General features: G+C 45.7%; 2 protein-coding genes across 4 annotated transcripts in view; one reads left to right on the forward strand and one right to left on the reverse strand.

The window, feature by feature from the left end:
* The window catches only part of TBC1D22B (TBC1 domain family member 22B), a 43,476-nt gene extending 23,548 nt beyond the window's left edge, over window positions 1-19,928 (reverse strand). For both annotated transcript variants that reach the window (XR_004693021.2, XM_035122285.2), the window contains exons 1-8: window positions 19,707-19,928; window positions 16,483-16,539; window positions 12,976-13,277; window positions 11,138-11,317; window positions 10,340-10,410; window positions 9,548-9,676; window positions 8,907-8,972; window positions 4,483-4,597 (exon numbers count right to left, since the gene is read on the reverse strand). Coding sequence is in view for 1 of the 2 variants with exons in the window: in XM_035122285.2 (XP_034978176.1) it covers window positions 4,483-4,597; window positions 8,907-8,972; window positions 9,548-9,676; window positions 10,340-10,410; window positions 11,138-11,317; window positions 12,976-13,277; window positions 16,483-16,539; window positions 19,707-19,762 (976 nt within the window). In the remaining variant the exon portion in view is untranslated. The remainder of the gene's footprint in view (window positions 1-4,482; window positions 4,598-8,906; window positions 8,973-9,547; window positions 9,677-10,339; window positions 10,411-11,137; window positions 11,318-12,975; window positions 13,278-16,482; window positions 16,540-19,706) is intronic.
* A 267-nt stretch (window positions 19,929-20,195) lies between these two features.
* TMEM217 (transmembrane protein 217) lies at window positions 20,196-26,343 on the forward strand. Of its 2 annotated transcripts, XR_004693023.2 has the most exons (3): window positions 20,196-21,057; window positions 23,504-23,608; window positions 25,212-25,337. XR_004693023.2 is itself a non-coding variant. In XM_035122286.2 (2 exons), the coding sequence occupies exons 1-2, from the start codon at window positions 21,055-21,057 to the stop codon at window positions 25,803-25,805; spliced, it is 597 nt and encodes a 198-aa protein (XP_034978177.1). In that variant the 5' UTR covers window positions 20,196-21,054; the 3' UTR covers window positions 25,806-26,343. The 2 variants fall into 2 exon arrangements, 1 of the variants encoding a protein (XP_034978177.1); XM_035122286.2 differs by lacking the exon at window positions 23,504-23,608 and having other exon boundaries at window positions 25,212-26,343.
* The last annotated feature ends 1,276 nt before the right edge of the window (window positions 26,344-27,619 follow it).

The following is a 27,619-nucleotide window of genomic DNA, read 5'->3' on the forward strand; positions in this document are numbered from 1 at the left end:
TGGTCCTGAATCCTCCAAGATTTGGCTTTACTGAATGACCCTGGCATCCAGTATTAAGAGAGAGGGGGGAAAACATCTCCCTATCCATTTTCTCCACACCATGCCTAATCTTATGCACCTCTATCATGTTGACTCTTAAGTCACCTTTTCTCTAAATTAAGAAGCCCCAAAGGCTGCAACCTTTCGTCAAAAGGGAATTGCTCCAACCCCTTGCTCATTCTGGTTGTCCTTCTGTGCCCCCTTTCCTACGCTACATGATCCTTTTTTAGGTGAGGAAATCAGAACTGCACACAGCATTTGAAGTGTGGCCTCAACATAGGTTTGCATAGTGACATTGCCGCTTTTGTTGTAAATCCCTTTTTAAACAATCCCTAATATGGAATTTGCCCTTTTCACAATGGGTTTCACAATGGGTTGACATCTTAACTGAGCTATCTACTGCGAACCCAAGGTCTTGTTCTTGGTTAGTCACTGCCACTTCAGACTCCATTAGCATATATGTAAAATAAGGGTGGGGTGTTTTTGGGTTTTTTTGCCCCAATGTGCATTACTTTACACTTGCTTATAGTGAATTACCTTTTGCCATTTTAATGCCCATTAACCCAAGTCCTTGCTTCCCACCAACAAACACATATCCTAGCAGGCCTACCTTGCTTTTGCTGGGCAAGATGTTGTCTGTGCTGGAGATCACTTGTATATGCCTCTTTAAGGCAACCCTAAAATCTCTTCCAAATGACCACTATCCTGCTGGTTTAGGACCTTTGGCAGCCTGCACTAGCTCAACCTGTAGGATGCTAAATATCCTCTGCAGCTGCAGCCCTGACAACTCCCATAAGCCATCCTGTCAGACAGCACTAGCTAAAACAAGCAGTGCTCAGCAATCTTCGGCTAAAACCATTGATCTAATGGGAGCATCAGACACTCCATATATAGATCTGTCCCTGGCAGAGGCCCAGAAGTGCTCTGCCATCTCACAAAGGCAGCTGGGCTCGTGCAGCAAGCAAATGGTGCTCACCTTTAGAAGAGGCAACATACAAGAGAAAGAGGAAATGAGCAGGGGACAGAGTTTGCTGCAGGTCAGTGGCCAGGCGACTCACTAGGAATCATGGAAAGGCAATTTCAGAAAGGTGAAAGCAGCCATGACCACTTGTCTATATTGTAGGACAGAACTTCCTAGAATCCTTTCTGTGTGTCGTGTCTAAGGGCAACGGGTCAATTGCCTTGTTCTGGATCTTCTCCGGTCCTTTTTGGAAGAGGGCATCCAGATGTGCCCAGTTCTCAATGCAGAATATCTCACTGATCAAAGCTCCACAAGAACCAATATCTTTGGGTTGGCTTTCCAAAATGCCATCTTGTCAACTGAACTGTGTTGTCCAGCTATGTGTGCTCCAAACTCCTTGTATGGCTCTTGAATGACTGTTCCCCCCAAAAAGCAACAGTTGGTCATACACATGTATTGAGAAGCAGACCTTTCCGTGAGACACTTCTCAATCAATCACAAAAATTGGCTGAGGACATCAGCTGGGAACACAACACTTACCCCCAGCAGTGGGGGGGTTAATGAGTGGCAGTGACCTGGCAGACCAAGGTTAATGCATTGCTGAGGACAGCTGCTACGAGAGACCAGTAAATCCAATATTAAGAGGCACAGGTGTCAGCACAAATGCATAAGCAAGAGTTTATTTGGAGATAAGGGCTTAAGAACTCCTGCCTCCAAACAAAGCAGTCATTTCCCACACAAAATGCTTCCCCGGGGAGATCCCGCTGGCTTGCTGACTCAGCCATCTATGCTACAGGCTGTGCCATTAGGGGATGGATGTGTACAGAAACAGCTCAAACCACAGATAAGAAGCAGCTATTTAAGGAAGCCTGTTACAGGCAAGAGTAGCCAAAAAGAAATGAAAAAGTTGCTACTGTGAGCTCCAGGGAAGCAGCTGGTACAGTATTTAGAACTTAGGAGCACCAGTTTTGAATTCTGATCTACGCATGCAACTCTAGATGAGAATAAAATGGATCAACAGAATCAATCTGGTTTCAGGCCCGGATCAGGCACAGAAAGGCTTGGGTTGCTTGAGGATGACCAAATTGGGAGAGAGGCAAGGAGAATGTGACTGCTAATTCTTCTAGGCCTCTTGGCAGCTGGATATCCTTCTAGACAGGCTCTCCAGGTTGGGTCCTGGCAGCATAGTGTTCCACTGGTTCCATTTATATATGGAATGCTGATTCCAGAAGGTGGTGCTGAGGGGATACTGCTTGGACCTGTAGCATTCATGCTATGGGGTTCCATACTGCTCTATCTTGTCTCCCATGCTTCTCAACATCTATATCAGGGATAAGGAACCTTTGGCTATCCAGATGTTGCTGGAGTACAATTCCCATCAATCCTCACAATTGGTCATGTTTGCTGGAGCTGATGGGAGTCCAACAATATCTGGATAGTTATGAGTTCCTCAGCCCTGAATTCGGAATGAGTGAAGTCAGCATGACAATATAAAAAACAGGGAGGAAAGAACATAATGAAAACCTGAAGATGTTTTTAGTATCCACATTTATAGCACTAGCAATCAACAAGGATGCCTATTTGTGCTCAGATGTTTGCACAATATTTGCAAAATACATAATTTATTGCTCTCACTGTGAAGGTACAGAAATTGGGTTTCCAGGTTATAAAAGGCTATTCTTTTCATGTGCAGCAGAAGGTGGTTCATGACACCTATCAAGACTAGCAGCTCAAGGAGGAGCCCCACAAGCAAAAGTACAGGGAATGGCTTGCATGGTGGAGCCCAAAAAGGGCAAGAGTACCGGTCTAGCATGGCTTTGTTGTCCCAATATTTCTTAGCCAGCTCCTTGCTATAGGTGCGAAACCCAATCTAGAGTTCCTACTCTCAAGTCTTTAAAGCAGAAATTCTCAAACTGAGGAGCCCAAGCCACAGGTAGGTAGGTTTCAATGTGCTGTAGGTGAGTCACACAACATGAAGGTCCTCTTTCATTTTCAGAGGCTTTCCCCCTCCCAAAAATAATTACTGCTATGCAACCTCTTTCTTATTTCTAAATTGTATTTAGAAAGCTTCATGCACCACATAATCAAAGAGTTCTTTAAATGGTGTACATAATAAATTTTTAGATAAAACCCAGCTAAAACTCACAAAACTTAAAAAGCAAATAGATATAAACTAATTATCACTGATACAGAGAGGTAAAACCAGTAAATCTTTCAAAATAAATATAGGTAATTAAATTATATGTTTGGGTAGGCTTCCTGAAATAAGACATTTTCAGTAGGCATCAAAGAGAATATAGCAAGGATGCCTGCCTAATGTCAATAGGCAGTGAGTCCCAAAGCACAGCTGCTGCCATGCTAAAAATTAAGAGTCCTCATAACTGCAGAACGAACATTCTGTGGCGCTTGTAAAAGTCCATGTTTCACAGATCAAAGCAGTCGAATGGGCATGTATGGGGCAAGTCATGTTACGAGACAGGCTCATTCACTCCTTTCCTTCATGTCATGCTTAAATTTTAGGATACAATTCTTAACACTATAAGGGTCCCCACAAAATAATTCCATCACCAACAAAATCCAAATATATATTAATGCACACACTTTTATGTATTAGGATCCTGTTGGTGGTTGAAATTCTATTCAAATACCTACATCTCTAGATTTAACATTAAAAATGATTTTAGCATTGAAGATGGATGATAACTACGAACATTATGATGTTCTTTTGTTGCTTTTGCAGCAGAATGTGAAGGCAAGGTTCAAAGGTGGCGTTAGTAGTACACAAGTGGGTCCCGAAGGTTATGTGTATAGGAAGGGCCCCCCCTTCAAAACATTGGAAAAACATTGCTTTAATTGGGGGGTTTTTTTGGGGGGGTGAGGCAGACAACACATTCTGCTCCTAAGCTAGATCATAGTAACTGGCTTACCATACGAGGTAGTTGTACAAGACAAAATGAGTTAACATCTACAGGTGTCACAATATAAAAATGCCTGGGATGAAAGTATGAGAGGTGTATAAGTATGAAAAATAATCTTGGCCATTATGTCATTTTGTCAGCTTTCTAAAAATTGCAGGAGAATGAGAACGACTTGCCTCGGACCACAGAAATGCAGGCGTTTCGATGCATAATGCATCCTGATTGAAAGATGCTGGCATCCTTGGCAAAGTTATTTAAATATTTTTGACACAGCTTAGCTATTACTCTTAGTGGCGTTTTGGACACTAATGGCTTGTTTTGCCCTTCTAGAAATCCCAGTTAGAGATGCATTCAAAACCATACCTGTTTTTACTGCTAAGCACAGTATGCAACTGATGAAAGCCAATCCAGGGCAGAAGTGAGAACAGATTAATATGCACTACTAGCTTCTACAGCAGCCAACAGCAAAGCAGTTCTGGCATGACAGAGCTTACCCAATGATGACAATTTGAGTATTCATCAGAAAGCACTAAGGGCACATTGCAGCCATCCAGCATCGCTTACCAACATATTCAGAGAGGAACACGACAAAAAATGGAGTGACCAGGTCATTAATCCCCTGCACGTAGCCGCTGGCTGGGTGTCGGATCGCCCAGATAAACAGGATTCGTTCAAAGATCTAGAGAGGGAGAAGGAAAGCCAGGTGCTCGAGTTAGCCATGCCCAGGGGAAAGACAGAAGTGGAAAGGCTGACAAGCACAAGGGGGGGAAGAGTGTGCGATAAAGAGTTAGAAATGCACACAGCCTAAGGTGCAGAGAGACCCAGCATGAAGTATAGACTACAACCAGAGTGGCTACACTTTTGGGGGCCCAAGAACCACATGAACTCTTGGGTGAACTCTCAAAAAACCACATACCAGTGTTGGGTATGACCATCTTAAACTCCCACATGCGTGCACACACAGAGGACACACACAGATATATATACAGGACACCCCCCAGGGTTCTTGCTTCTTTTTTGCCACTGCCACTCAAACTGTTGGGATCTTTGGAGGGGGGCAGAAAGATTGCTTGGGTAGCCATGTAACACCTTCATGTCGGGGGTTTGCCACCCAGGATATACATGAACCAGCGTAAGATGCTGCATGTAGTCAGTGGGAAGTCAGAATTACCATCCATTACATGAGAGCTCTCTGCCCTGAAAACAGCTGCAGAAAGATGTTTCCGTTTCTTGCTCTGCCATCAAAACAGGGGGGAACGAGATGCAGTCTGAGGATTATCTCACTGTGCTTTCACCATGTTCACATAGTGGCAGATGGTAGGCCAGAAGTTGTTTTACTTCCCTTTCTCCCCAAAATAACTGTAGCCACAGGGAGGAAAGGGAAGCCCTGTGCCCCTCCCAAAGATTTAAACTTTCAGTTCTGTATAAAGAAAGCACTGTAAATTCCTATCTCTTAAACAAAAAAGAAAGAGAAACATACAGGCAGCAGTTCATCCAAGCACAGAGTAAAAAGGGAGCTAGGCTCTTCTATTTATTTATATTCATAATTTATCCCATAGGATCCCAGGGTGACAAGCATATGTAGAATAAATATTGCTCCAGTGTTGCCCTGACACAATGCCACACGGTTGTTGTTGTTGTTTTTGCCAGTTTTCATTTATTTGATTCTCTTCAAGATCTCCTTCATATCTGTGGTCTTGCTTGGAGGGAAAAAGTGAGATGTTACCCTAATTACGGGCTATTTGAGACCTCATGCTCCAGTTGGAAGCGCTTGCAACAGGTTCATCCCTGTTTGCATAAGGAAAAATGCCATGGATAAACAGGATTTCAAAGTGCAGTTTTATTCGTAGCCCAGCAACTGGAGCAGCTTTTAGCTGCCAGACCTTACAGCTTTTGGATGGATTAGCTTGCTAAATATGCTTTGCCAAAACTAGTTACAGGGTGCTTCTAGTAGGTGGAACTGGGAGGAATTCAACATAGCACCACGGCAAGTGCTCCATCAGTGCAACAGCTTGCCAGATGGAATGGTCCCCTCCTCTTTCCCCCTGCATGTTGCTCTGGGGTTCTCCTGACACCCACAGAGCCAATCTCAGGGGCTGCTGGGGACACAGGAGGAGGGGGGGAGCCCTGTTGCGCTAGTGGGAGCCCTCATTCTGGTTTCAAGAGCTGAATCCACCCACTATCTAGGCTTCCTCCCTCTGATTTTGCTAAACATAACATGCCCCATTTTTCTATAATTCAAACCACGCTGTTGCAGAAAATATCTTGAGAGATGGTTAAACTAGAGAAATGACTGCATGCCACTGTGATCTGCCACTGAGTCAGTCACAGGTACCTCCAGTTTAAAAAAAGGATCAGGTAGGCAGGTAGTGGGAAATACCTCTGCCTGAAACCCTGGAGAGCTGCTGTCAGAGAAATAATACCCAGTGAATAAAAAGTCTGCCCTGGTAATAGCCCAATGTTCCCAGTTCCAACACACTACACCCTCCTCTAGCGTGCAAGTCAGCCTTACCAAATCACTGCCAAAATATTTAGGGCCGTACTGTATTCATCTAACTCGCTGTGTTAGCAGAGGCCACCACAATGGGACTTCAGGAGAACCCCCAAGACAGTGCAGAGGGACAGGAGAGGGGAGATTGTTTCATTGGGTAAGCAGTAATTTGTTGTACTGGTGGAGTTATCTCATTGGCACTATGATGAATATAACCCTTAGTCTTCTGCTACCACACGTGTCAAGAAACACAAGTCCAAGTTCTTCAAAGAAAACAGATCATGTGAGTGAGAACAAATCACAGCAAAGTTACAAAAAGCTTGCAAAGGTATTACACCTACACCTGAAGAGCTTTATTCTGAGCTGGCTACCTGAATGCAAAGGGCTGTAACAGCAGGAATCAGGCATGGCTAAGGAGCAGAGTTATGGATAATGGAACATAAGAACGTACAATGGGGAACTAGCAGTCATGCAAGGTGCGCATTCTGAACACTGGAATGGGGTGGGGATTTTCTTTTCTTCTTGTTTTTAGTTGCCTTGGCTTGCATGTTTTTGAAACGTTATGTCCACAACCATGGGCAAAGAACATGCCTGTTCTTCACTTAAGAAAGCTGAAATCCACAAGAACCTAAGCAATGGTTGAAGTTTCATACAATCCCTACATGTGCACTTCCAAAAGATGAGGAGCCCTGCCTTCAGAACACTGGTGGGCTGCTGGCTGGAGCACCTCATTACATTTGCATCCAAATTTTCAGGCAAGCAAAATGTCAGATTTGAAGACTTGTCCACTAACAAAACACAAGAGAACAGATCCGGAGGGAATTTGCCGCTAGTTGCAAAAAAAACTTGCAAAACTGTTATAAGGACGGGTGCCATCCTCATTACCTTAAGCACACATATCTGGGGGGGGGGTGTCCTTTAAGGAGCCTGCGTATATTCATTTTAAAGTTTAGCAGATTGGTCTGCAATGGTGTTCAGCACAATTACAATAGACAGCTCTCGTTAATCACACTCTGAGCATGACAGTTTGCTTTACAGCACCACCACCTACGTTAACAATGAAGTATTCAAGGTTTCAGGCTGAACAATGCTTTAACCCACAATCTATGAGACGTTGTCCGCTAGAAGGAGAAAGGAGGCATACACCAGCCAACAAGCCATATTACAGTAGCAGTGACAATGTAGCTCAGAACAGTCATGAACCTATTAATTGCAAGGCAACAGCACAGGACTTTGTTGAGTCCCCCCCCCATGGGACACACTGTGAGCTTCTGTGCTCCAAAAACCAGAAAATGTGACTCAAGCTTGCATGATAGCAGGGCCTGTGGCTTTAGACATCAATTTTCATAAACTCCAACATCAGTCAATTACTGGTTCTTTGCAAACCCTGCCTTTCCACTATGCAGAAGGGACTTGGATTAAGTCCACTCAGACTTGACTGAACTGGCATGCTCTGCAAGCATCAGTAAATATTCAACAGGATTAGGTCGGTCAAAGGATTTTGAGCTATACTGCAAAAGTCAGTTTTCATTATTAATTCCTGCAATTCTGTCTGGTTCAGACAGAAGCTGTAGCTCATTCCTGGCTCTGCCACTAACAAACTGTTTAGCCTCTGGCAAGTCACATTGTTGCTGCGAAACTTCATGCACAACTCTGCAACACACACACCAATAGTGTGCCTTTGGGACTGAGATGATCTTTTGCCATAAGCGCACTTGGCCCAACAGGCTGGCAGTCTCTGTTCCTGGGAGACATCAACTCAAATTGTGGAGTCTTATGAAATTGAGCCCAGAATTACACATTATGGGTACTGCATGCCTGCAGATGGAAACAGCAGTCCCACATGTTTCCTGCCTCTGTTCCCTGCATCATCTAGCAACAGAAGATATATGACATGCTGTCACCATGTTATGAGTTTCTACATCCTTGCAACCAGCATCCAATGACGTGTAGGGGAATAAGGAAAAATAACGGGGTGAAGTCTTGTCACATATTTTTTATTACCAGATATTACCAAAGAGAGGAAAAATGAGATTCAGGGCTGAATCTCAGGGACAGCCACGCATCACTTCTAACGTCTAGTTCTGTCATTTCCAGATAGTGTGGATTTCGCAGGAAAGGGCAGTTCCTGCCACCCCTAGGGAACTGTGAGTAAAGCATGCAAACTGAGCTTGCTCCTGCAAAATAAACTTGCATTTGATCTGGGAGTTCAGCTTGAGCGCAGAATTTGCACAAGATGCCAAATTAAGAAATGGGTGGCAACTTTACTTTTGGAATGCAATGTACAAAATTTCACTGCTGAGGTTGAAATCAGCTATGACTTTCTAGTTTGGAAAGGCCCATGCATACAGCAGAAAGCAGCTGACTCTGGGAGAAAATGCTAGATGTTTTTTTTGGGGGGGGGCAGGAGAAACTTCCTCAGGAAACCACTCTTAACCATCAACACAGGCTGGCAACTCACACTGCAGGAAAGCTAAAAAGAAAAGGCCCCCTTTACCTCCTGTACTAGTGGCTGCTGGAACAGAGGGATGAGGGGGTTCGTCCGTGGAATGTCTATATGGATCTGAAAGACAATTGTAAAATATAGATGTATCAGAGAACATTAATGGTTGCCAAGCTGATCAGCACAACTGCAACACTAGAGGCAATATTTCTCTGGCTCAAGCCAAAGCAGGACTATGACTTAAGATGAAAGAGGCGATATTGACTCATTCAGAAATCTCAAAGAACTGTTTTGCTCTTCCTTCTTTAATAAAAAAAAAGAACATGCTAGCCTAACACCCACAATCCTTTCAACAGAGATTGCATTTAGAACACAAAGCAGAGTGTATGGAATGCTTGAGAGCAGAAGACCTTTTAAAGGCAACTTCAAATACCTGGGTATATTTTAAAATTATTTTTTCTCTAGGATCTCTTGGCAGGTCAAGCGTTAACATCTGCTCACTTCTGACCACTAACACCCACAAACACCTGTTTTGTGTAGGATGGGTCTGCCACAGTAAGAGACGGGGTTACAGGTAAAAAGCACACTGTTGCCACTGTTAGTGGAATGACTAAGCCCTGTACCATGGAATCCTAATGTACCCCAGATGCTACGCGAGAGAAAGGGCAGGCAGCAGGAAGTAGGGGGCTGGGTACCTGCCGGTATGTATCTTGATGGTGCTCCTCATTTCTGGAGTCGTAATACTGCTCAATGAAACCAAAATACTCTTCTCGTTTGCGCTGCAAAGTCAGCTTCCTCCGCTCCATGCTGGCAGGGAGGTAACCCTGTAGGAGAAAGAAAAGCCTGTCAAGGCAAGTCTCCTTTTCCTCTGCTGTGCTCAAAGTCCTCAACTGCCCTACACACATGCATGCTTGAAAGTAGTTTGCAGGAGAAGTGTTCTAACCAGGATTCAGTAAAAGTAAAGTTGGAGCCCTGTAAGAATCTCATAGAAGGTTAAGCAAAGACAAGTCCTTCCATCCAAGTGTGGTGGAAGAAGTGGCACCTGCCAGAATCCCCCCATCACTCTTAGGGCATTCAAGACTACCTTGCATGGAATCCAACAACCTTCGTTTTAACACTTGCTGCTACAAAAAAAATGTTTCTGAAGCCAATGATCATATCTCACTTTTTGCAGAAGCGGCTTTCTAGAATCCAGCAGCATTTTTGTTTGTTTTCCCCCAGGTATAACCAGCACAACGAACAGGCAAGTCTTATTTCTAAGTCTCCATTGCTTTTATGCCTAGTTTTTTAAAAGTACTATTCTCTCACGTTTATGGGAGGGAGACGTTCCTCTCCAGTTAAAGGATCCCAGGCGTCTAGGCTGAAAAAGACCTGAAGAACTCAACCGGGGCCTAGTATAACTGACATGTTTCCAGCTCTGTCGTTTGTATGTGTTCTATAGATTGCAAATGTACACAAGTTCCCCAGCTTAGGGAAGCAGCACTCACTGATAGAAGTCGCCACGTCACAGGCCGGACCTCTCTGGGGACCCCAGGCCAGCTGCATTTCCTCAATTCATCTGCAAATGGAGAGCAGGTAAATTTATTCACACACAGTATCTTGGCTGGCATTTCTACACTAGGGAGGAAAAGCAACTCCTGTCAGCGTGGCAGGTTCCAGACCCACGAGAAAGACTTTTTTGCTAGATATGTAGGTTTCTATGGTGATGGTGTCTATGATTCCTTTTTTCTTTTTTGTAGTTATAGGTTTTTAATTGTCTTTTTATCAAACATTTATGTAACTTGCACTGCAGTTCCATATGTGAAGTAAGTCTCATTGATTACAATACAGCTTTCTCCCAGATAAAGGAGTGTAGAATTGTGGCCTAAATACATGGCATAAGCAGTTTAGAGCACTGGAAAAGGTTTTTTTTAAAAAATACAGTAAATATATTCCATTGATCCAGAGTCACACTCCACTCTTTAAACCAGAGACAGCCAATATGGTGCCCTGCAGATGCCATGATACCTAACTCCCATAATCCTTGACAACTAGCCATATTGACTAAAGATTATGGGTGTTGTATTTTGCAATGCCTGGAATGACTTCCCAATTTAGGCAGTGCTTATTAGCCGCTCAACAAAACAAGACATGAGTGTCACACTTATCCTAGTTACTGAGTACAGTTTCAATGCAAAACTACTTCTAAACAAGAGAAAGGAACCAAACGGGGAGCACACTTCTCTCGCCTCTGGTGGTAATCCCTGTAACTAACAGGACCCTCTGGGGTTATTGCCTGGACTCACCTAGATCTGTGTTGTGGCTAGACAGAAGCTGCCGGAACTTCTCCAAACGAGTTTTCTCACGCACCGTCATGGGAGGAGCCCCTGAAGCGTTTTGGTCAGAGATGCGAGCAACAAGCGGAATGATGGGTCGGAGTGGGAGGGATTGCTGTTTGTGGAGGGGGTTGCGCACACAGGCATCCTCTAAAAGAGTTTAAAGAGGTCCATCAGGCCATGAGCATACTGGGCAGCGGCAAGCACTGCTTGGAGCTTCCAGAATCCACTACCATTCCCAATAAGGTCTGCACACCTTCACAAACATGCACGACAAAGAAAGGCTCCACACCTGTGAAGTTTCTCCCCAATCACCGAATGGGGACAGAAGCTTCACCAACTGATTTTTTTCCCCTGCCACGCTATTATCAAAAAGATACAAATGCAACCTCAAGGAGGAGGAAATATAAACTCATGCACTCCTGCTGGGCAACTACTCTGCTTCAACTGCACGTTCTGTGGAACAGAAGGAATCCCTGGGTAGGAATTTCCTACCATTAATGGAATATTTGGATTTTCAGTTCCATTGGAACAATGTTTTAGCAGCACAGGACAGTAGTGATCCAGGAGTTCTTCTCACTTTTTCTGGGCTAATAAACAGTGGCGAAAAGAAAATGCCACATTATCCGAAACAGGCATCACTCAGTGGTTTGCATGGATGGCTCTCAAACCATTTTTGTTGCATAATTACTGAGGCAAAGATTCATCTGACCTGTCCTCCAACAATAAACACAGCTAGGCTCTCACTGCTCTCCTTCCATCATCTCCTCAAGGTCAATCCTTTTGCTCCAATTTTCATGCTCTCCTTCCTTCCTTCCTCTTCTAACATGCTGGTCAGACAACTCAACACATATGGGAGGAAGCAGAAAAACACAAAGGCAGTTTACTATCCCAAATTCCTTTGATACCTCTATGTCAAGTGGCCAGTCAGTTTCCAGCAGATAACTGGAGGTGAGAGATGGACTCTGGAGCCATCTGGTGGTGGTTCTGTGATAGGAAGACTCATTCTCAGAGCTAAAAAGTAGAGTATGCTTTGCTTACTCCACTAGCACCATCACAAAAAGGTCTGGTCCTTATTATCTAAACTATTTTGAGTATGTCTTGCATGCCTGTTCCAAAGTCCTCAATGCAAATCTCTAGGTCCCACCCACCCCCCATCCAGTAAACCCTATTCAGATTGGTTCGTTGTTAACTAAGAAAGCTTACTCATAGAAAGCTTGCCCCAATCACTTGCAAAAAGAGTAACACAAGGACTGTGCCCAATAGTGGGCCTGGTTTGGCAGGACACTAGGCTTTTGTCCCATGGAAGTATACAAGATCTGTGCATACTCTGCAAAGGTATATGTGTTGTAAAACTACACCAAGGTAACCTATATAATCTATGCCAACGAAAGCAAATTTCTAATAGCTGAATAAGAAGGATGCTACTGGATCAGACGAAGGATTCACCTACCCCAGCAACCAACCAACAACAGTGTCCACTTATAAGTTATGAAAATCAAGAGAAGTCACAAATTATCAGCATTAATTTATTCTGCTCCTGCTAAAATGTGGCAAACAGGGAGCTCCATAAGGCACTAACTCAACCCCTCACCAGCTTTCAAGGTGTCAACAGGAATTGACCACACATATTCAAATCTATGTTTTCAGCCATAAGAGAGGGATCATCCACATTCCTTGGCTAGAATTCAAGATCCTCAGAATGCTCAGCTCTACACTTGACTCCCAAAGTGACCCTTGAGCAGACCTGCAGAACCCACACAGCTTTGACAAGATCACATAGGGTAAAAAGGCCAGCGGGCCCTTACCAGGTGCTCTGGACAGCTGGGCCTCACTATTGGACTTGATGACCTTACAATTGGTTGGTGCTTCACTCAGAGCCACCTGGGGCCACTCGGGTTTCACACGCAGCCTGCTGTGGTTCTCCAGCACCTGGGCTGCTGTGGCCTTGGCCACCTTAGAGTTCAAAGTCTGGAAAGATGGGAAGTCCTCATCTTCATCGTCCCCAATGTCCCAGGCGTCACTAGTGTCGCGGGCAAACTCGTGAAAACTGCTGGCCTTCTTATTCTTCATGGGTAGTGCGCTGATCTTTGACCGTTCCTTGATGAAGCTACAAAATAAAGGAAGCTGGCATTAATGCAATGTGGTCAAACTCTGCATCTCACCTTCCCCTGCCTCTAGCCTAATTTGCCCTATTTGATTCCATTTCCTCTGCAGGTCAAGCCCCCACTGCCACTTCTCCATCCCATGGTACAGTTCCTTTCTCGTCTGGTCAGGGTAAAGAGAATGAATGCAAAGTCTTCCTATAAGCTCTCCACCAAGTGCAAAGTTCAATGTCTGAACCAGCGAGCTTTGCAGTCTTGGCACATGGGACAGTGAGGAGAAATGCTTCTGCCAAATGACTTGATGAAGAAAGGTTGCCAGTCTGAAGTACTGCTTGGCAAGCAAAGCGAAGGAGGAGACTGGATTCAACTTCAGTGAGCACATATGGAATCCTGGAGAACAGTAAAAGTGCAGGCATACAATTTGAAAGTGGCCACAATAACATAGTGCTTTGCTATCAGGTTAACATATACATAGAAGAGAGGCATAATCAGGCACAACTATTCTTTCATAAGCTGCATTTGCTTTGTTCTCAATTAAATGAGTCAAAGTCCTTGTGCTATAAAGAGAAAGTTCATGTCCGAACAAGAAACTCAGAAAGCACATGAACTCCAGCAAGGTTAAAGAGACCAAGAGGGAAGCTGAGAACAAAGAAAATGGAAATGTCTCAAAACTACTTCAGAAAGCCTGGTCAAGAACAGCATGTTCAAGAGGTAAGCCAGACAGAGGCAATACAGAAAACCTAATGCTATTCCTTAAAGATGTCTTTGTTGAAGGGGACCACTTACATCCAAGTTACACCTTTTCTTAGAATTTTTATTTGCAAATGTCTCTAAAATAATAAAATATCATGAGCAGAAACTGACATTAAGAATGTTTCATTAACACTAATTTAAATTTATAGATTTATATAATCAGTCCAAATAGGCACTGAAAAGAGATTAAAGAGCACAAGCCATACATTCAAATGCAGAAAGAGCAGTGAGATCTTCAGACCCACGAGATATGCTTTGAAAGTGGTAAAACTTTCATAAAGTAATGTTTCTGAGGAAGGGGTTTTTAGTCACATTGGGAAGTAGTAAATCAGGACAAAATCTATTTGCATAAGAGGCTTTGAATGAACTCAGATGCAACAATACTAAGCCTACCCTAGCTGATCACTAAAATCAACAGCAGTCAAATTAAAAACAAGGCCTCAAGGGAGACTGTGTTCCAGAATTCAGGGGCCACCACAGTATAAACTCTGCTCCTAGCTGAAACAATCTAATGTCTGAAAGAGATGACTTCATTGGCAGATTGCAAAAACCCCTTCTCCACCTCCCAAGGTGGGAAGGGGATACACGCTTTAAAACAACAGAAATTTAAGATCAGACTCAATTAATCTAGCATAGGACCCAGGTGGCGCTGTGGTTAAACCACTGAGCCTAGGGCTTGTGATCAGAAGGTCGGCGGTTCGAATCCCTGTGACGGGGTGAGCTCCCGTTGCTTGGTCCCAGCTCCTGCCAACCTAGCAGTTCGAAAGCACGTCAAAATGCAAGTAGATAAATAGGAACCGCTACAGCGGGAAGGTAAACGGCGTTTCCATGTGCTGCTCTGGTTTGCCAGAAGCGGCTTTGTCATGCTGGCCACATGACCTGGAAGCTATACGCCGGCTCCCTCGGCCAATAATGCGAGATGAGCGCGCAACCCCAGAGTCGGTCACGACTGGACCTAATGGTCAGGGGTCCCTTTACCTTTACCTTTAGTCTCATCAAAGGTTTTAGTCAAGATACCCAGAGAAGTAGTCTTTACTTCCAAGATATCCCTCCATCTTAACTGGCACTAACTAAGAAGAATCTATGATAGACAAATGGCTCCAAAGTTGTTCTGTAATTTTATATTTATCTTGCAATGGCCCCCTTCAAAAACAAACAGACTGGGCTAGAGTGGCATTGATTTGAATGAATATAGGATTGTGATAGTCAACAGTTGAAAACCGCTATCAAAATGCATCAGTATTAGCAAACATTGTGATTTAGGGAACAATGTATTTATAAACTCCACAATAGCATGGCGAGAGCGAGATGTTCAGCACAGGGGAAGGCGCATGTTAGATTTATAATCGTAAACTGCCACAATTGCTTATATATTAAAACAAGCAACACATAAACTAGGGTGGCTCTGCATAGCTTGAATAGCAGCATTAAAGTCTTTGCCCTCCTTTCCCCCCTTGGAGAATCCCCTCTAGAGACTGACAAGGAGGTTAGACTCCATGACTCATGAATCCCTTGGGATATAACAACAACAATTGTGATGGGAATGCCTTCCCATAGTGACTTAATAATGGGGCCACCAACTCATTACATGCCCAGCACTCAAAGGCCAAAAAACAGGTAAAGCTCAAACTGGTGCCTGATGGGGAATTTATTGGTCCAAGGCATTTAAACAAAACATCTGTCATTGAGGCAATACTTGCAAGTTCTCCTATTCTAAAAAGTTCTTCCTCAGAGTTTTAGTTCACAAAGGACATCATGTAGTTTGAAATTCTTGGTCCCAAAGCCTGTGTTTAGCTCAAACACACTAGGTGGTAGTCAATTAAATTTTGCTCAGAGTAAACCAACTGAAATTAGTGAACATGACTTGTTGTTGGCATCCGTCTGTCTTGAGAGACAATGGAGTGCACCTCCACGGGTGACGTCAAACCACTGCATTTGCAGCACCTAAGTGACCTCCCTGGGGTGCAAGCCTGGGCAGTGTGTATGGAGATCCTGGGCTACCCAGATGACAAGACCCCGCAGAGCAATACATTTGACATCAGCTTGGCTGGAAGGAGGTGTACAAGGTGCCAACCAACTGTCTTGGGGACTCCACTCCGGATTTGTATAGGGTTTACTCCTTAGCCTTTGTCTTCTCCTGACTAAGTCTGTTAATTTCAGTGGGTCTACTGTAAGTAAAACTTTGTAAAATTCAAACAACACAGCAGTGCATGTTAAGCCATTAAATTTCACTTTCAGCATTTTTGGTGCTGCTGCCTTTCTCTCCATCCCACTTTTTTCTCTTTGCAATAGCTCCTGTGATCACCAACTAAACTGAGGCCTTGGAGGCTGGTAATCCACAGGAGAGCGCAAAATAACTGGATTGACAAAACAGACTTCTTCCTAGGGCAAAGCAGCACCATGTGATGATGAGTGCTAAAGGTCTGCCCTCCGATGAGAAGAAGGGAAGCTACTCACTTTTTAGTAAGCCGGGGATCCAGTGGAGGATGCTGAGCTCCATAGACAGGTTGAATGCTGCAGGGGAAACAAGAGACTCAAGTGATTTGTGAGCAAGTATTCTAGCCTCAGCAATGAATGTATCAAGGGCCGCATACAAGCAATGTCAATAACTCCCAGGTATCAAAACCACAGGAACATACACAATCTGCTACCTAGAAAAGCAAAAACGTTGACAATCCACCCTCCTAATTCTTTTCTTGGCATCCCCTTTGGCCAGTCCAAAGAACACACATGAGAAAGATTTCCCATTTCGATAAGCAGCTCTTTGAGAGTTTCCTCTGCCCTCTGGCCCCAGTCAAAATATCTCCATCATTCTTTGCAGACTTAACAGAAGCCAAGCCACATGACTACATACAAGCTTAGTGCTTGCTCCTCTCAGCATGGATTATACAGCACATGGGGGTAAGGGCTATTGGTCACAAGGACAACTTTACTTGCACAGGTTAGGAAAACTGTACTCCTAACAAACAATTCAAACAACTGAGCTGGGGGGAAGCTATGTGGAGGGGGCCCCAGGACTTAGCCCTCATTTCAATTACCGGTATCTTCTAGCTACATGTGCTTCAGAACACAGAAATAGGTAGAGGGCAAGACATAGGCTACAGGCTATTTAAAAGACTATTCGCACACACCTCCCCCTTCCATTGGCCTGAGCTATCACAGCAGCCTATTGACTGGCAGGCAACGTACACATCAGTGAATAAAGCTTAAGTTCATTGGTTGGGCTGAAGTTCAAGTTGGATCATTTCTTTTCCCAAAACCGGTTTACCTGGTTTAGTCAACTTCACTGTTTAAATTAGCTATAGATGGAAACAACGTCTTGATTTAGAAGCAGAAACACACAAGTGAGCAAGCAGGATGTGGCAATGATATAAGAAAGCTAAGATAGTGAGGCACCAGCACACTTGCAGAAATAATGTTTGGTATTTATTTTCTTCCCAAGTACATATTATAAGACCTTTAGTTGTACTTTCCCCACACATCCAAACTAGCCCAGAAAGTTGGTAGAGTTTGACAGGCGGAGAGCTGGATGACATTAGAGGGAGAAACAGAGAATTAACTAGCCTGGCAGGATTTAAAGCCAGCTAAGCATTCCAGAGGCTTCGCAGTGGTGAACTGGCTTGGGACTGCACGGTCAATATGAGGTTAGAGAGCATGTGAACAATATAACACAGGGGTGAGCAGAAGATAAATTAGGATCTACTGAGAGATCTGAAGTAGATTAGCAAGGATTTATGACTCCCAATTGTTTAACAATGGCAACAGCAAAATGATTCTGCATTACATTGCTGAAGGGTGGGGGGGTAACCACGAGTGGATTCCAAGCAAATTCCTCAGCTGTTATTTAATCCTAAGTGTATGACTTTTGCACTTAACTCTGGTTGTGAACCTTGGTACTCTAGAAAGCTTGAAGTCTAATGCAACAGCCTCATGAATTACACAGCCTTTATCCCAAACCTGAGGCCAAGATCACCTCTTAGGTCTTACCTCACTTTCTTCAGGGGCACATGCTCCTGAATACATCAAAAGAGGAGAGTTATCACTCAATCTCATTCAGAGTGGTCAAACAATTGTGCCGAGTTTCCTCAAGGTTTCAAGTGCCTTCTTAATGCGTGAGGAAGGAAGCCTAATCAGAATTGAACACTAAGTATATAGATAAAGAATGTATTCCAATATAATTAGTGTAAAAAGTATAAGAGTTTGCACATGGGTAGGATGAGAAATCTCTCTTCATGGCTGATAGCAGATCATCCCAGCTTGGCCCTGTCCAACAATAGCCAGAACCCTCCACCAATGACAGTTTCCCCAGCAGCCATGTTTCCAAATAATAAAGTGATTGGAGCGGTGCTGAAGAGAAACATATGAGCCTTTCAGGGTCAGACCTATCTAGTCCTGCATTCTGTTCCTGGTGGCCAATCAGATGCCTATGGGAAGCCCAAGGAAGGACAAGAGGGCAAAGATACTCTTGCATTTGTCTTCCAAAGCAAGTAGAATATGATGCATGGTCCCTCGGATACTGGAGGTAAGTTATAGCCATCACTCTTAGACTTATCAAAAGGATACACATACCACCATGGTTTAAACTATGGAAGAAATTGGGGGGGGGGGCGCTTTTATAAAATCCACACACCTTACCTCTGACTTCATCCATTTCACCCAAATCACGCACATCCCCAAACAATACTAAAAACAATAGATATGGGAAGCATCCCCCCACCCTCCACATCACTCCTTTGTAATTTAAGCACTGCAAATTCCCAGTTCACCAGTTTTGGGGGCGGGCACATTGAGGAGAAATCATCTCCGGAATATGAAGTCTAGGACTTCTGCTTTCATATTTAGAAGTGTCCTGAAGTTCTCCAGAGTTGCCGAGTTGCAATAGGCGTTAATTAGTTGGTGTTTGTTTTTAAAAGCCTGGTTGATTCTTTTTGCCACCGGTTTTGAAGTTCACTCCTATCAGAGCATTTAGCGGCAGTAAGCGCCAGCACGATAAGGAAGCCCATACGGACCATAGCTGCCAAGTTTTCCCTTTTCACGCGAGGAAGCCTATTCAGCATAAGGGAAAATCCCTTTAAAAAAGGGATAACTTGGCAGCTATGATACGGACTCACGCCGATTAACCTATGCAAATGAGGAAGTGGCTTCTGCTCCTGGGCAAAGTAGCAACCCAATGTACCTGTCCGCTGAGCAACCTGGCTGGCTCCGAAATACAAACGGCCCCGGGACAAGGGAGGACGGATGCACCGGCGAGTCTCGTCGTTCCCCAAGGCGGGTTTAGGAACATGGGAGCGTAGCAAAGCCCATTTGCCCCGCGATCGCCAGCCTCGCTTCTCCGGCTGGCGATGGGCTTCTGACTGCAGCTGGGCTGCTGACTAACCGGGCCAGCCAGCGCCGCAGCGGAGAGCAATCGTGGCGCGACCGCAATCCCGAGCTTCACCTCACGGACATCGGGGGACCCACAGAGGTCCTCTCCCCAATTGCCCTGCTCCCTCTAGATGCGGAGAGGCTGCTAACCGGTTTCAGGACGAGAGTCGCGAGCCCCCACGAAGCACCTCCCTGCGATGGATGGCGGCAGGGAAGCACCAGGTGGAACCGGCGCCGCCAACCGGCTCCCGCCTTCCCGGGGCACGGCTGCTTCGTGGGCGCCCACCCCGGAGACCGAGCCTCATGCGGCCGCTCACCTGCCCGGCAGCTTCGCGCTCCGCTTCCAGAACTGCTTGCTGCTTTCCGCGGCCATGGCTGGGGGGCAGAGGCCGAGCACCCCGCCGGCTCCGGGAGGGAGGGGACGAGCCGGAGCGGTGGGGCCCAAAGCCTCCGGCCGAGGCCGCTTCACCGCCTCCCTCCGGGAGCCCCGTTGCCAGGCCTCAGCGCCGACATCTTGGAGTCGGGCGGGCGCGGCCTAGCCATTGGTTGCCTGAGCCAGAGTCCCCCTAGCTGGCCAATCCTGAGTCAGATTCCTAAAGCAACGTGAAGCATAAGCGAGGTGGGGGGGGCGCCGCCGAAGGGAGGGCGGGACCAGGAGCCGCGCGCAACGCGCGAGAGGCGGGGCGATTCACCTAGTGATGCACAGAGGAGGGGGCAGGGAAGGAGGAAGGCTGCGGCGAGGGGGCAGGGAAGGAGGAAGGCTGCGGCGAGGGGGCGGGGGGAGCCACGTGCAGTTTGGTCGAAGCGGGAGGCGGTTTAACTGTCAAAAGTGGCCGTCCTCGCGGAGAAGCGGGAGCAGAAAGCCAGTGAGGGAAACCAAGGCAGGCTGGGGGCTGCTGCCTCTCTCAGGGAGGAAAATAATAAACAACGCTTTCCAGACTTTTTAAAAATTTCATTAATTATTGGGAGACTGATGGTTCGAATCTTCCATTAAAAAGAGGACAATTTTTGCAGAGGCGCTACTTTTACGTGCTTTCTTCAGCAAAGTCACCTTCAGCTCCTACCTGAAACTCCCCAGAAGCCCTCAGATTGCCCTCCCTTTTAATGTAGGTGTGCTGTACTTCACAGGGATAGATTTTAAACTGCACCCATGGGACACTGGTGCGAACAGAACACCCAATCGGATCAAAATGAGTCCAGCTTACTCAATAGCCAGCTTGAGAGAGAGAATGCAATAATTTATTTAACTTTGGCATGTTCATTCCTTTAATCTCGTGGGCACAGTCAGGATTTATGTTGGCGAGGGGCAGGACATCCACCTGTCATCTGTCTGGCTCTGTCTAGCAGATTCGGAACAAAATGTCTCAAGGACAAGTTGTTTTAAATTACTTCCTTTTGCCCCCAAGCGCTCCAAAAAATCTGTCAAAATCTACAATTTCTACTTTTAGTTAAGTATTTGTATTTTATTTACTTGAAGGGGGAGGCAGCTATCTATCCACCTGGGCAGATAAAGTATCAGCATACAGATATTCCAAGTCTGTTACTCCTCTTCTGTTTCTTCACAGGAAGCTTGCTATAAGTGGCATTGTTGTCTTCCGATGCAGCAGTAATCCTTGGAAGAGATAAACAACTGGGGTCACAAGAGATCAAGTGAACAGGCTCAAAATGGTGAGAAGAAGTGTGCAGTATGATTTACCATTGGCAGCAGTTAACATCAATAAAAACCTGAGAGCAAGTACAGAACATACCAAGGCTGTGTACCTACTCCCTTGTACTCTTCATCCAGTGCACTCCCACTGCTTGTCAGGGAGGGAAGTGGTGACCACATTGCCACAATTTAGTCATGTGCATTACTTCAGTTAAGAAACACATTTTTAGCATTTATCTTCTTCCCCATCGATGCTGCTATTCCATCCATGCTTTGCAACCGCATGCCATTCAAATGTTTTGAACTGTATCTCCCATTAACCTCAAAAGAGGTACATGGCCCCTGGCCTATCCTGTGGCCATAAAATGTGCTTTTAAAAATAAAAAAAATGAAGGATGATTATACAAGGCCTGTCTGTCACCACACTAGCAATCTGCCACTGGGCACAGTGGGACTGGGCCGGACTGCAGGGCACTGAACCTCATCCTTGAGACACAGTCCTAGCTGTACCACTGAGAGTGATAGCTGTTCTGTGCAACTGCAACACTATTTTTAAGGACTAACTAGCTGGCCCTGCACGCGTTGCTGTGCGTTAGTCTGTCAAATGGAGGGTAATAGACCCCCTTCAGATCCCCCTGAGCCGCAGAGTCTCCCTGTTTTACAGGATCTTGTGGCGGAGGCGGGGTTTGTGGGTGTGGCACGTTGTTGTGGCTAATCCCTGTGACTGCTCCCACGGGTCCCGATCCATGATCTATTCTGTTTGTTCTCCACCCCTCTCCGTGACCGGCGTATCTCATGACGTTTTGAAGGATGGTATTTATTTTTGTCTTGTGGTTATTGGGGGGGGGGTTTAGTGGTGCTAAATTTTAAAGTAAAAACCCCTTGCCGTGCCCCCAAGTGTGTTGCGGTGGGTTATTCCCCCCCCGGGGCCTAGTGGGGGCCTGGCAGGGGCCTACATAAAACAAAGGCTGTGCTGCAGCCTGTGACACGGGCGGTCGCCCTTCCGCCCCCCCCCCCCCGGGCCTAGTGGGGGCCTGGCAGGGGGCTACATAAAACAAAGGCAAACTGAGGCCAGTCTATCTACCGTAGATTATATATATCCCTCCCGCACCCGAAACTGCCTTTTCAGTGCTTCCCAACAGGCAGGCACTCAACAGGTGCAGCTTTCTGGCCAACCCCTCCCAGCTTTACTTCTTGAACTTCTGCCTGCCGGTTAGCTGTTAAAGGCACAGGAGCTGTGAGAACAAAGGTGAGGGGAGTATCTGATGACACTCTCTCCCCCCCCCCACAAATATGCTTCAAGTTAATAATAATAATAATCCTGGGGTGCGGGGGAAGGCAGCAGTGACGAGCAAACCGAGGGGCTGAGAATGGGAAAGCAACGTGGTGTTTTTTTTAATATGTTTTTTATTTATTTCAATCTTTAAAACCATACAGAGAAATCATGGATCCTCATTTGGAAAGCAACGTGTTTTTTGCTGCTTAACAGGGAACAGGACTGCATCTCCTCCTGCGGGGGCTGGGATTAGAGGGGGGCGATGGATGGATGGAAGTGGGGGCCCAGCAGAAGCACCAGGAAGGATTAAATGCCTCATTTCCCAATGGGGAACAAACAGGAAGGGTGGCTTATCTTTCAGGCCCCATGCATGCCCCCCTCTCACCCCACCCCTTTCATTCATGGAGGGAGCGGGCCAGGAGGAGCCGGGAGGGAGCCAGAGAATCCCCTGGAGCTCAGCTTCATCTGGGAGCTTCGGCTTTCTCAATCTTCTTATTACAGAACATGGCCACAAGGAAGTCCCAAAAAGGCTGGAGAGTGTGCATGTGAAGCGCTCATCAGCCCCTCTTTCCATCCAGGGGAGGGGCGTGAAGCCCTTGGGGTGGGCATCTCCGGGGCGCATGCAGAGTGCATTTCGATCCGTGGCACTAAACCGCTGCCCATCCAGGAACACGGGCTTCCCAAACGAAAAGGTGTCAGTTCCAGGAAGGCAAGGCGGGCCTCTTCTCTCTTTCCTTTAAAACAGCAAAAGCAGCAGCGAGGAGTCCTGCCCTGGGCAGAACAGCACACGCCGATCCTGGCTGGCCTGGCGCCTTCTTCCTCACCAGGAAGGTCTTCATCGCCCGCCACGTGGTGGCAGGATAGCCACGCACAGCAAACCCCACCCCCACCCTGTCTCTCTGGGCAGAGGTGCCAACTTGAATAAAATGGGCTCCTACACCTCTGGGTGTCTCGCTTTCTTGGCACAGAGCATCCAGTGGCCAGGTCTTAGCTGTGAAAGCAAAGGCTGCAGCGTTGGAGGCCCATGCATAGTCCCATTGCTAAGACCCCCATGGAACATGGCCATGTTGATGATGGGCGTGCATTGTTTCTTTTAAAAATCCGAGTTGTTCCACCTCATCCTTTCTCCGAAGAATGCAAGAATGGCACACTGTTTTCCCCTCCCTTCTTCTCCCCTTTGATCCTCACAGCAACCCTGCAAGGTAGGCCCAGACTGAGACACAGCTCCGCCATGCCGCTGCGCGCCCGGAGCTTCCTCCCCGCTGGAGGAGCTGCCCTCCAACCGCTGCCCACCGGTAGGGAAACCGGGGGTGGGGTGGGGGTGGGCGTCGGAGGAGTATTTGCACCACAGCGCCAGATAAGCTTAAGACGGCCCTGTTTACAGTGAAAGGAGACAATAAATTTTAGAGACGCTCTTGCAACTGGGCTGGTTTGCAATTTGTGAGCCTGACTTTCTGTAAGGAAGACCTCCCCAGGCCAAAATCAAAACTTATTTCTGAGTTGCAGGCTATCATAGCAAAAGCTGGATATTTTTAGAGGTGCTACATAACACTTGGTGGCATGGTTCTATATCTAAGCACTCTTTTGGATCCTTGAAGTCGTGCTGCAAACATGCCATTTCATATGTTGCTGTTGCTTGTGCAACCAAGGTCACCTTCATGTGACCTGCTTACTGAGCATTCATCCTGATTTGTTTGCACAATTATTGTGAGGTAGTTATAAAAAACATACACTGTTTATTGCACATTGATTCTGATTTCTTTGCTGGAAGGTTATACAACATTGTATAATAGCAACTGCTATTATCCTACATGTTCCCATCACTTTCCTTACAGCAAAAGGTGTGTGTGTGTGTGTGTGTGTGTGTGTGTGTGTAAGTGGATTTGTTGACAAAGAGTGCACAATGTACTTAAATTGTGTAACATGTATTTCTGGTAAACAATTGAATCCCACCCACAAGACAGGACATTCTGGAAGCAACCTAAAGGTAAAGCGACCCCTAACCATTAGGTCCAGTCGCAGACGACTCTGGGGTTGCAGTGCTCATCTTGCTTTACTGGCTGAGGGAGCCAGCGTACAGCTTCCGGGTCATGTGGCCAGCATGACTAAGCTGCTTCTGGTGAACCAGAGCAGCACATGGAAACACCATTTACCTTCCCGCCGGAGCAGTACCTTTTTATCTACTTGCACTTCATGCTTGCGAACTGTTAGGTTGGCAGGAGCAGGGACCGAGCAATGGGAGCTCACCCCGTCACGGGGATTCGAACCGCCGACCTTCTGATCGGCAAGCCCTAGGCTCTGTGCTTTAACCCACAGCGCCACCCGCGTCCCTGGAAGCAACCTAGGTGTGTTGAATTGTGTTGGACAATTCAAAGTGTTGGTGCTGATCTTTAAAACCCTAAACGGCCTCGACCCAGAACTGTATACCTGAAGGAACGTCTCCACCCCCATCGTTCAGCCCGGACACTGAGGTCCAGCACCGAGGGCCTTCTGGCGGTTCCCTCATGGCGAGAAGTGAGGTTACAGGGAACCAGACAGAGGGCCTTCTCGGTAGTGGCACTCGCCCTGCGGAACGCCCTCTCATCAGATGTCAAAGAGATAAATAACTACTTGACATTTACAAAACATCTGAAGGCAGCCCTGTTCAGGGAAGTTTTTAATGTGTGACATTTTAATGTATTTTTAATCTTTCTTGGAAGGCGCCCAGAGTGGCTGGGGTACAAATAATAAATTATTGTTGTTATCATCATCATCATCATCATCAATATAGTTGCATTCTCTCCTACTCCGATACTTTGTATTCATCTCTAGTTTGAACATATCTTTAAGCTTTCTCAGAGAGTTCTGGAAACATTTTCCATATCCTGCACTACTAATTTAGTTTTATTTGCCTTTCAGGGGATTTGTGGAAGTGAGAAGATTGTCATCCTGTTTGCAGGTGGTATCTGTGGTGTATCTCCAAAAGCAGGATCTCTTCTCGCTGGTGTCTACATGATTCTGATGACCAATATGTACCTGATTTTTGAGGAAGGTCACCTAAATCGCACCCAAACTCTGTTAAAACAGTATCAGATAAAACATTATTCAACTGAGTCAATGTGGATTGTCCCATATTACTATTACACTGCAATCGCCTTGGCCATTATAACTTATCCTATATGTTTCTACTTCCTCTATTCCATCCAGTGGCGAAACACTGTAGGATTGTTTATCTACATTGTTTGGATCTTCTTCTATGATCTAGCCAACATTGTCCTTGTAGTTCTAACAGCAAACTCACTTCCTTTTTCAATAAGTGACTTGGAATGGTTTGGATTGGCCACCAGAATCCCCACAGACTGCTTTTGGCTTCTCTTTATCATAACTTATTTTCTGATGATTATTGAAGGCAGAAGCACAGGGAGGATGTCACTGAAGACAAGGCGGATATCAAGACGTGTGTCAGAGCCTCCCAGGTTTAGGCTGGGTATCAATGCTAGGAGAGTTCAATAAGAGTTGTCAGGAAATTTGTGCAAACTAGCAGGCTTGCAATGCTTGGGACCTAGCAAGATGAGTCCAGTTCACCAACCTTGTATTGCTGGCCACTGGGAGCTTTAAAAGCCTATGGTTATTTGTTGCCTGCCTGGAACTGCGAGAACAGAGGGATTGTCAACCATTCAACAGGGCCGCAAAGCATGGGTTTGTCTTGCCAGAGTTGCAAATCTGATGTATAAATTCATGCATTCAAAGTGGTGCTGCATGTGGTTTGACTTTTGTATTTTAAATTATTATTACCTTATTGGATTGACGATATCCTTAATAAACATATATTTCCTCTCCATTGTATTTTGGATTATCCCCCCCCCCCAATCTTGTTTTGCATGATTGAGTTATGAAGACATGAGAACTGTATCATCAGAATATTTGGGCAAGGCAATAGTTTCCTTTCAAACCCCTATAATCACAATGATATGCCTGTGGAAAACTGGGATCATGAAATTCCGTGGAAAAGCTGATGTCTCTAACAACATATGTGCTTGTTACAGGTAGGTAGCTGTGTTGGTCTGACATAGTTTAAACAAAATAAAAAATTCCTGTCTGTCTGAAACAGAAGTCACCAGACCCTTACTGTATATATAGGGAGAGGGTGGGGAGGGGTATTACTCAGAAGGGTGGTGGGAATGGGTGATTGGCTGATCTGTGTGGTAAACCTGTGGACGACTGTTAATGACTGCAATTGGTCTTACAGGAAAAAGCAAGGCAACCTCTCACTACAGTATATATAAGTGTCTGGTGACTTCTGTTTCAGTGTTTCTGAAGAAGTGTGCATGCACACGAAAGATACCAATGACAAACTTAGTTGGTCTCTAAGGTGCTACTGGAAGGATTTTTTAAATATTTTTTTTCAACATGTGCTTGGATGTGAAATGTCACAGTGAAGATTACTTGTTGCTAGATTATTATTTTTTAAGTTCCGTTTGCTCCCTTTCTTTGGCCAGAATGACACACTGCCTTAAGGTTTGTTGTTGTTGTTGTTGTTGTTGTTGTTGTTTAGTCGTTTAGTCGTGTCCGACTCTTCGTGACCCCATGGACCATAGCACGCCAGGCACTCCTGTCTTCCACTGCCTCCCGCAGTTTGGTCAAACTCATGTTCGTAGCTTCGAGAACACTGTCCAACCATCTCGTCCTCTGTCGTCCCCTTCTCCTAGTGCCCTCCATCTTTCCCAACATCAGGGTCTTTTCCAGGGAGTCTTCTCTTCTCATGAGGTGGCCAAAGTATTGGAGCCTCAGCTTCAGGATCTGTCCTTCCAGTGAGCACACAGGGCTGATTTCCTTCAGAATTGATAGGTTTGATCTTCTTGCAGTCCATGGGACTCTCAAGAGTCTCCTCCAGCACCATAATTCAAAAACATCAATTCTTCGGCGATCAGCCTTCTTTATGGTCCAGCTCTCACTTCCATACATCACTACTGGGAAAACCATAGCTTTAACTATACGGACCTTTGTCGGCAAGGTGATGTCTCTGCTTTTTAAGATGCTGTCTAGGTTTGTCATTGCTTTTCTCCCAAGAAGCAGGCGTCTTTTAATTTTGTGACTGCTGTCACCATCTGCAGTGATCAAGGAGCCCAAAAAAGTAATATCTCTCACTGCCTCCATTTCTTCCCCTTCTATTTGCCAGGAGGTGATGGGACCAGTGGCCATGATCTTGGTTTTTTGATGTTGAGCTTCAGACCATATTTTGCGCTCTCCTCTTTCACCCTCATTAAAAGCTTCTTTAATTCCTCCTCACTTTCTGCCATCAAGGTTGTGTCATCTGCATTTCTGAG

The sequence above is a fragment of the Zootoca vivipara genome, chromosome 7 (assembly GCF_963506605.1).
Source record: "Zootoca vivipara chromosome 7, rZooViv1.1, whole genome shotgun sequence".
Taxonomy (NCBI): domain Eukaryota; kingdom Metazoa; phylum Chordata; class Lepidosauria; order Squamata; family Lacertidae; genus Zootoca; species Zootoca vivipara.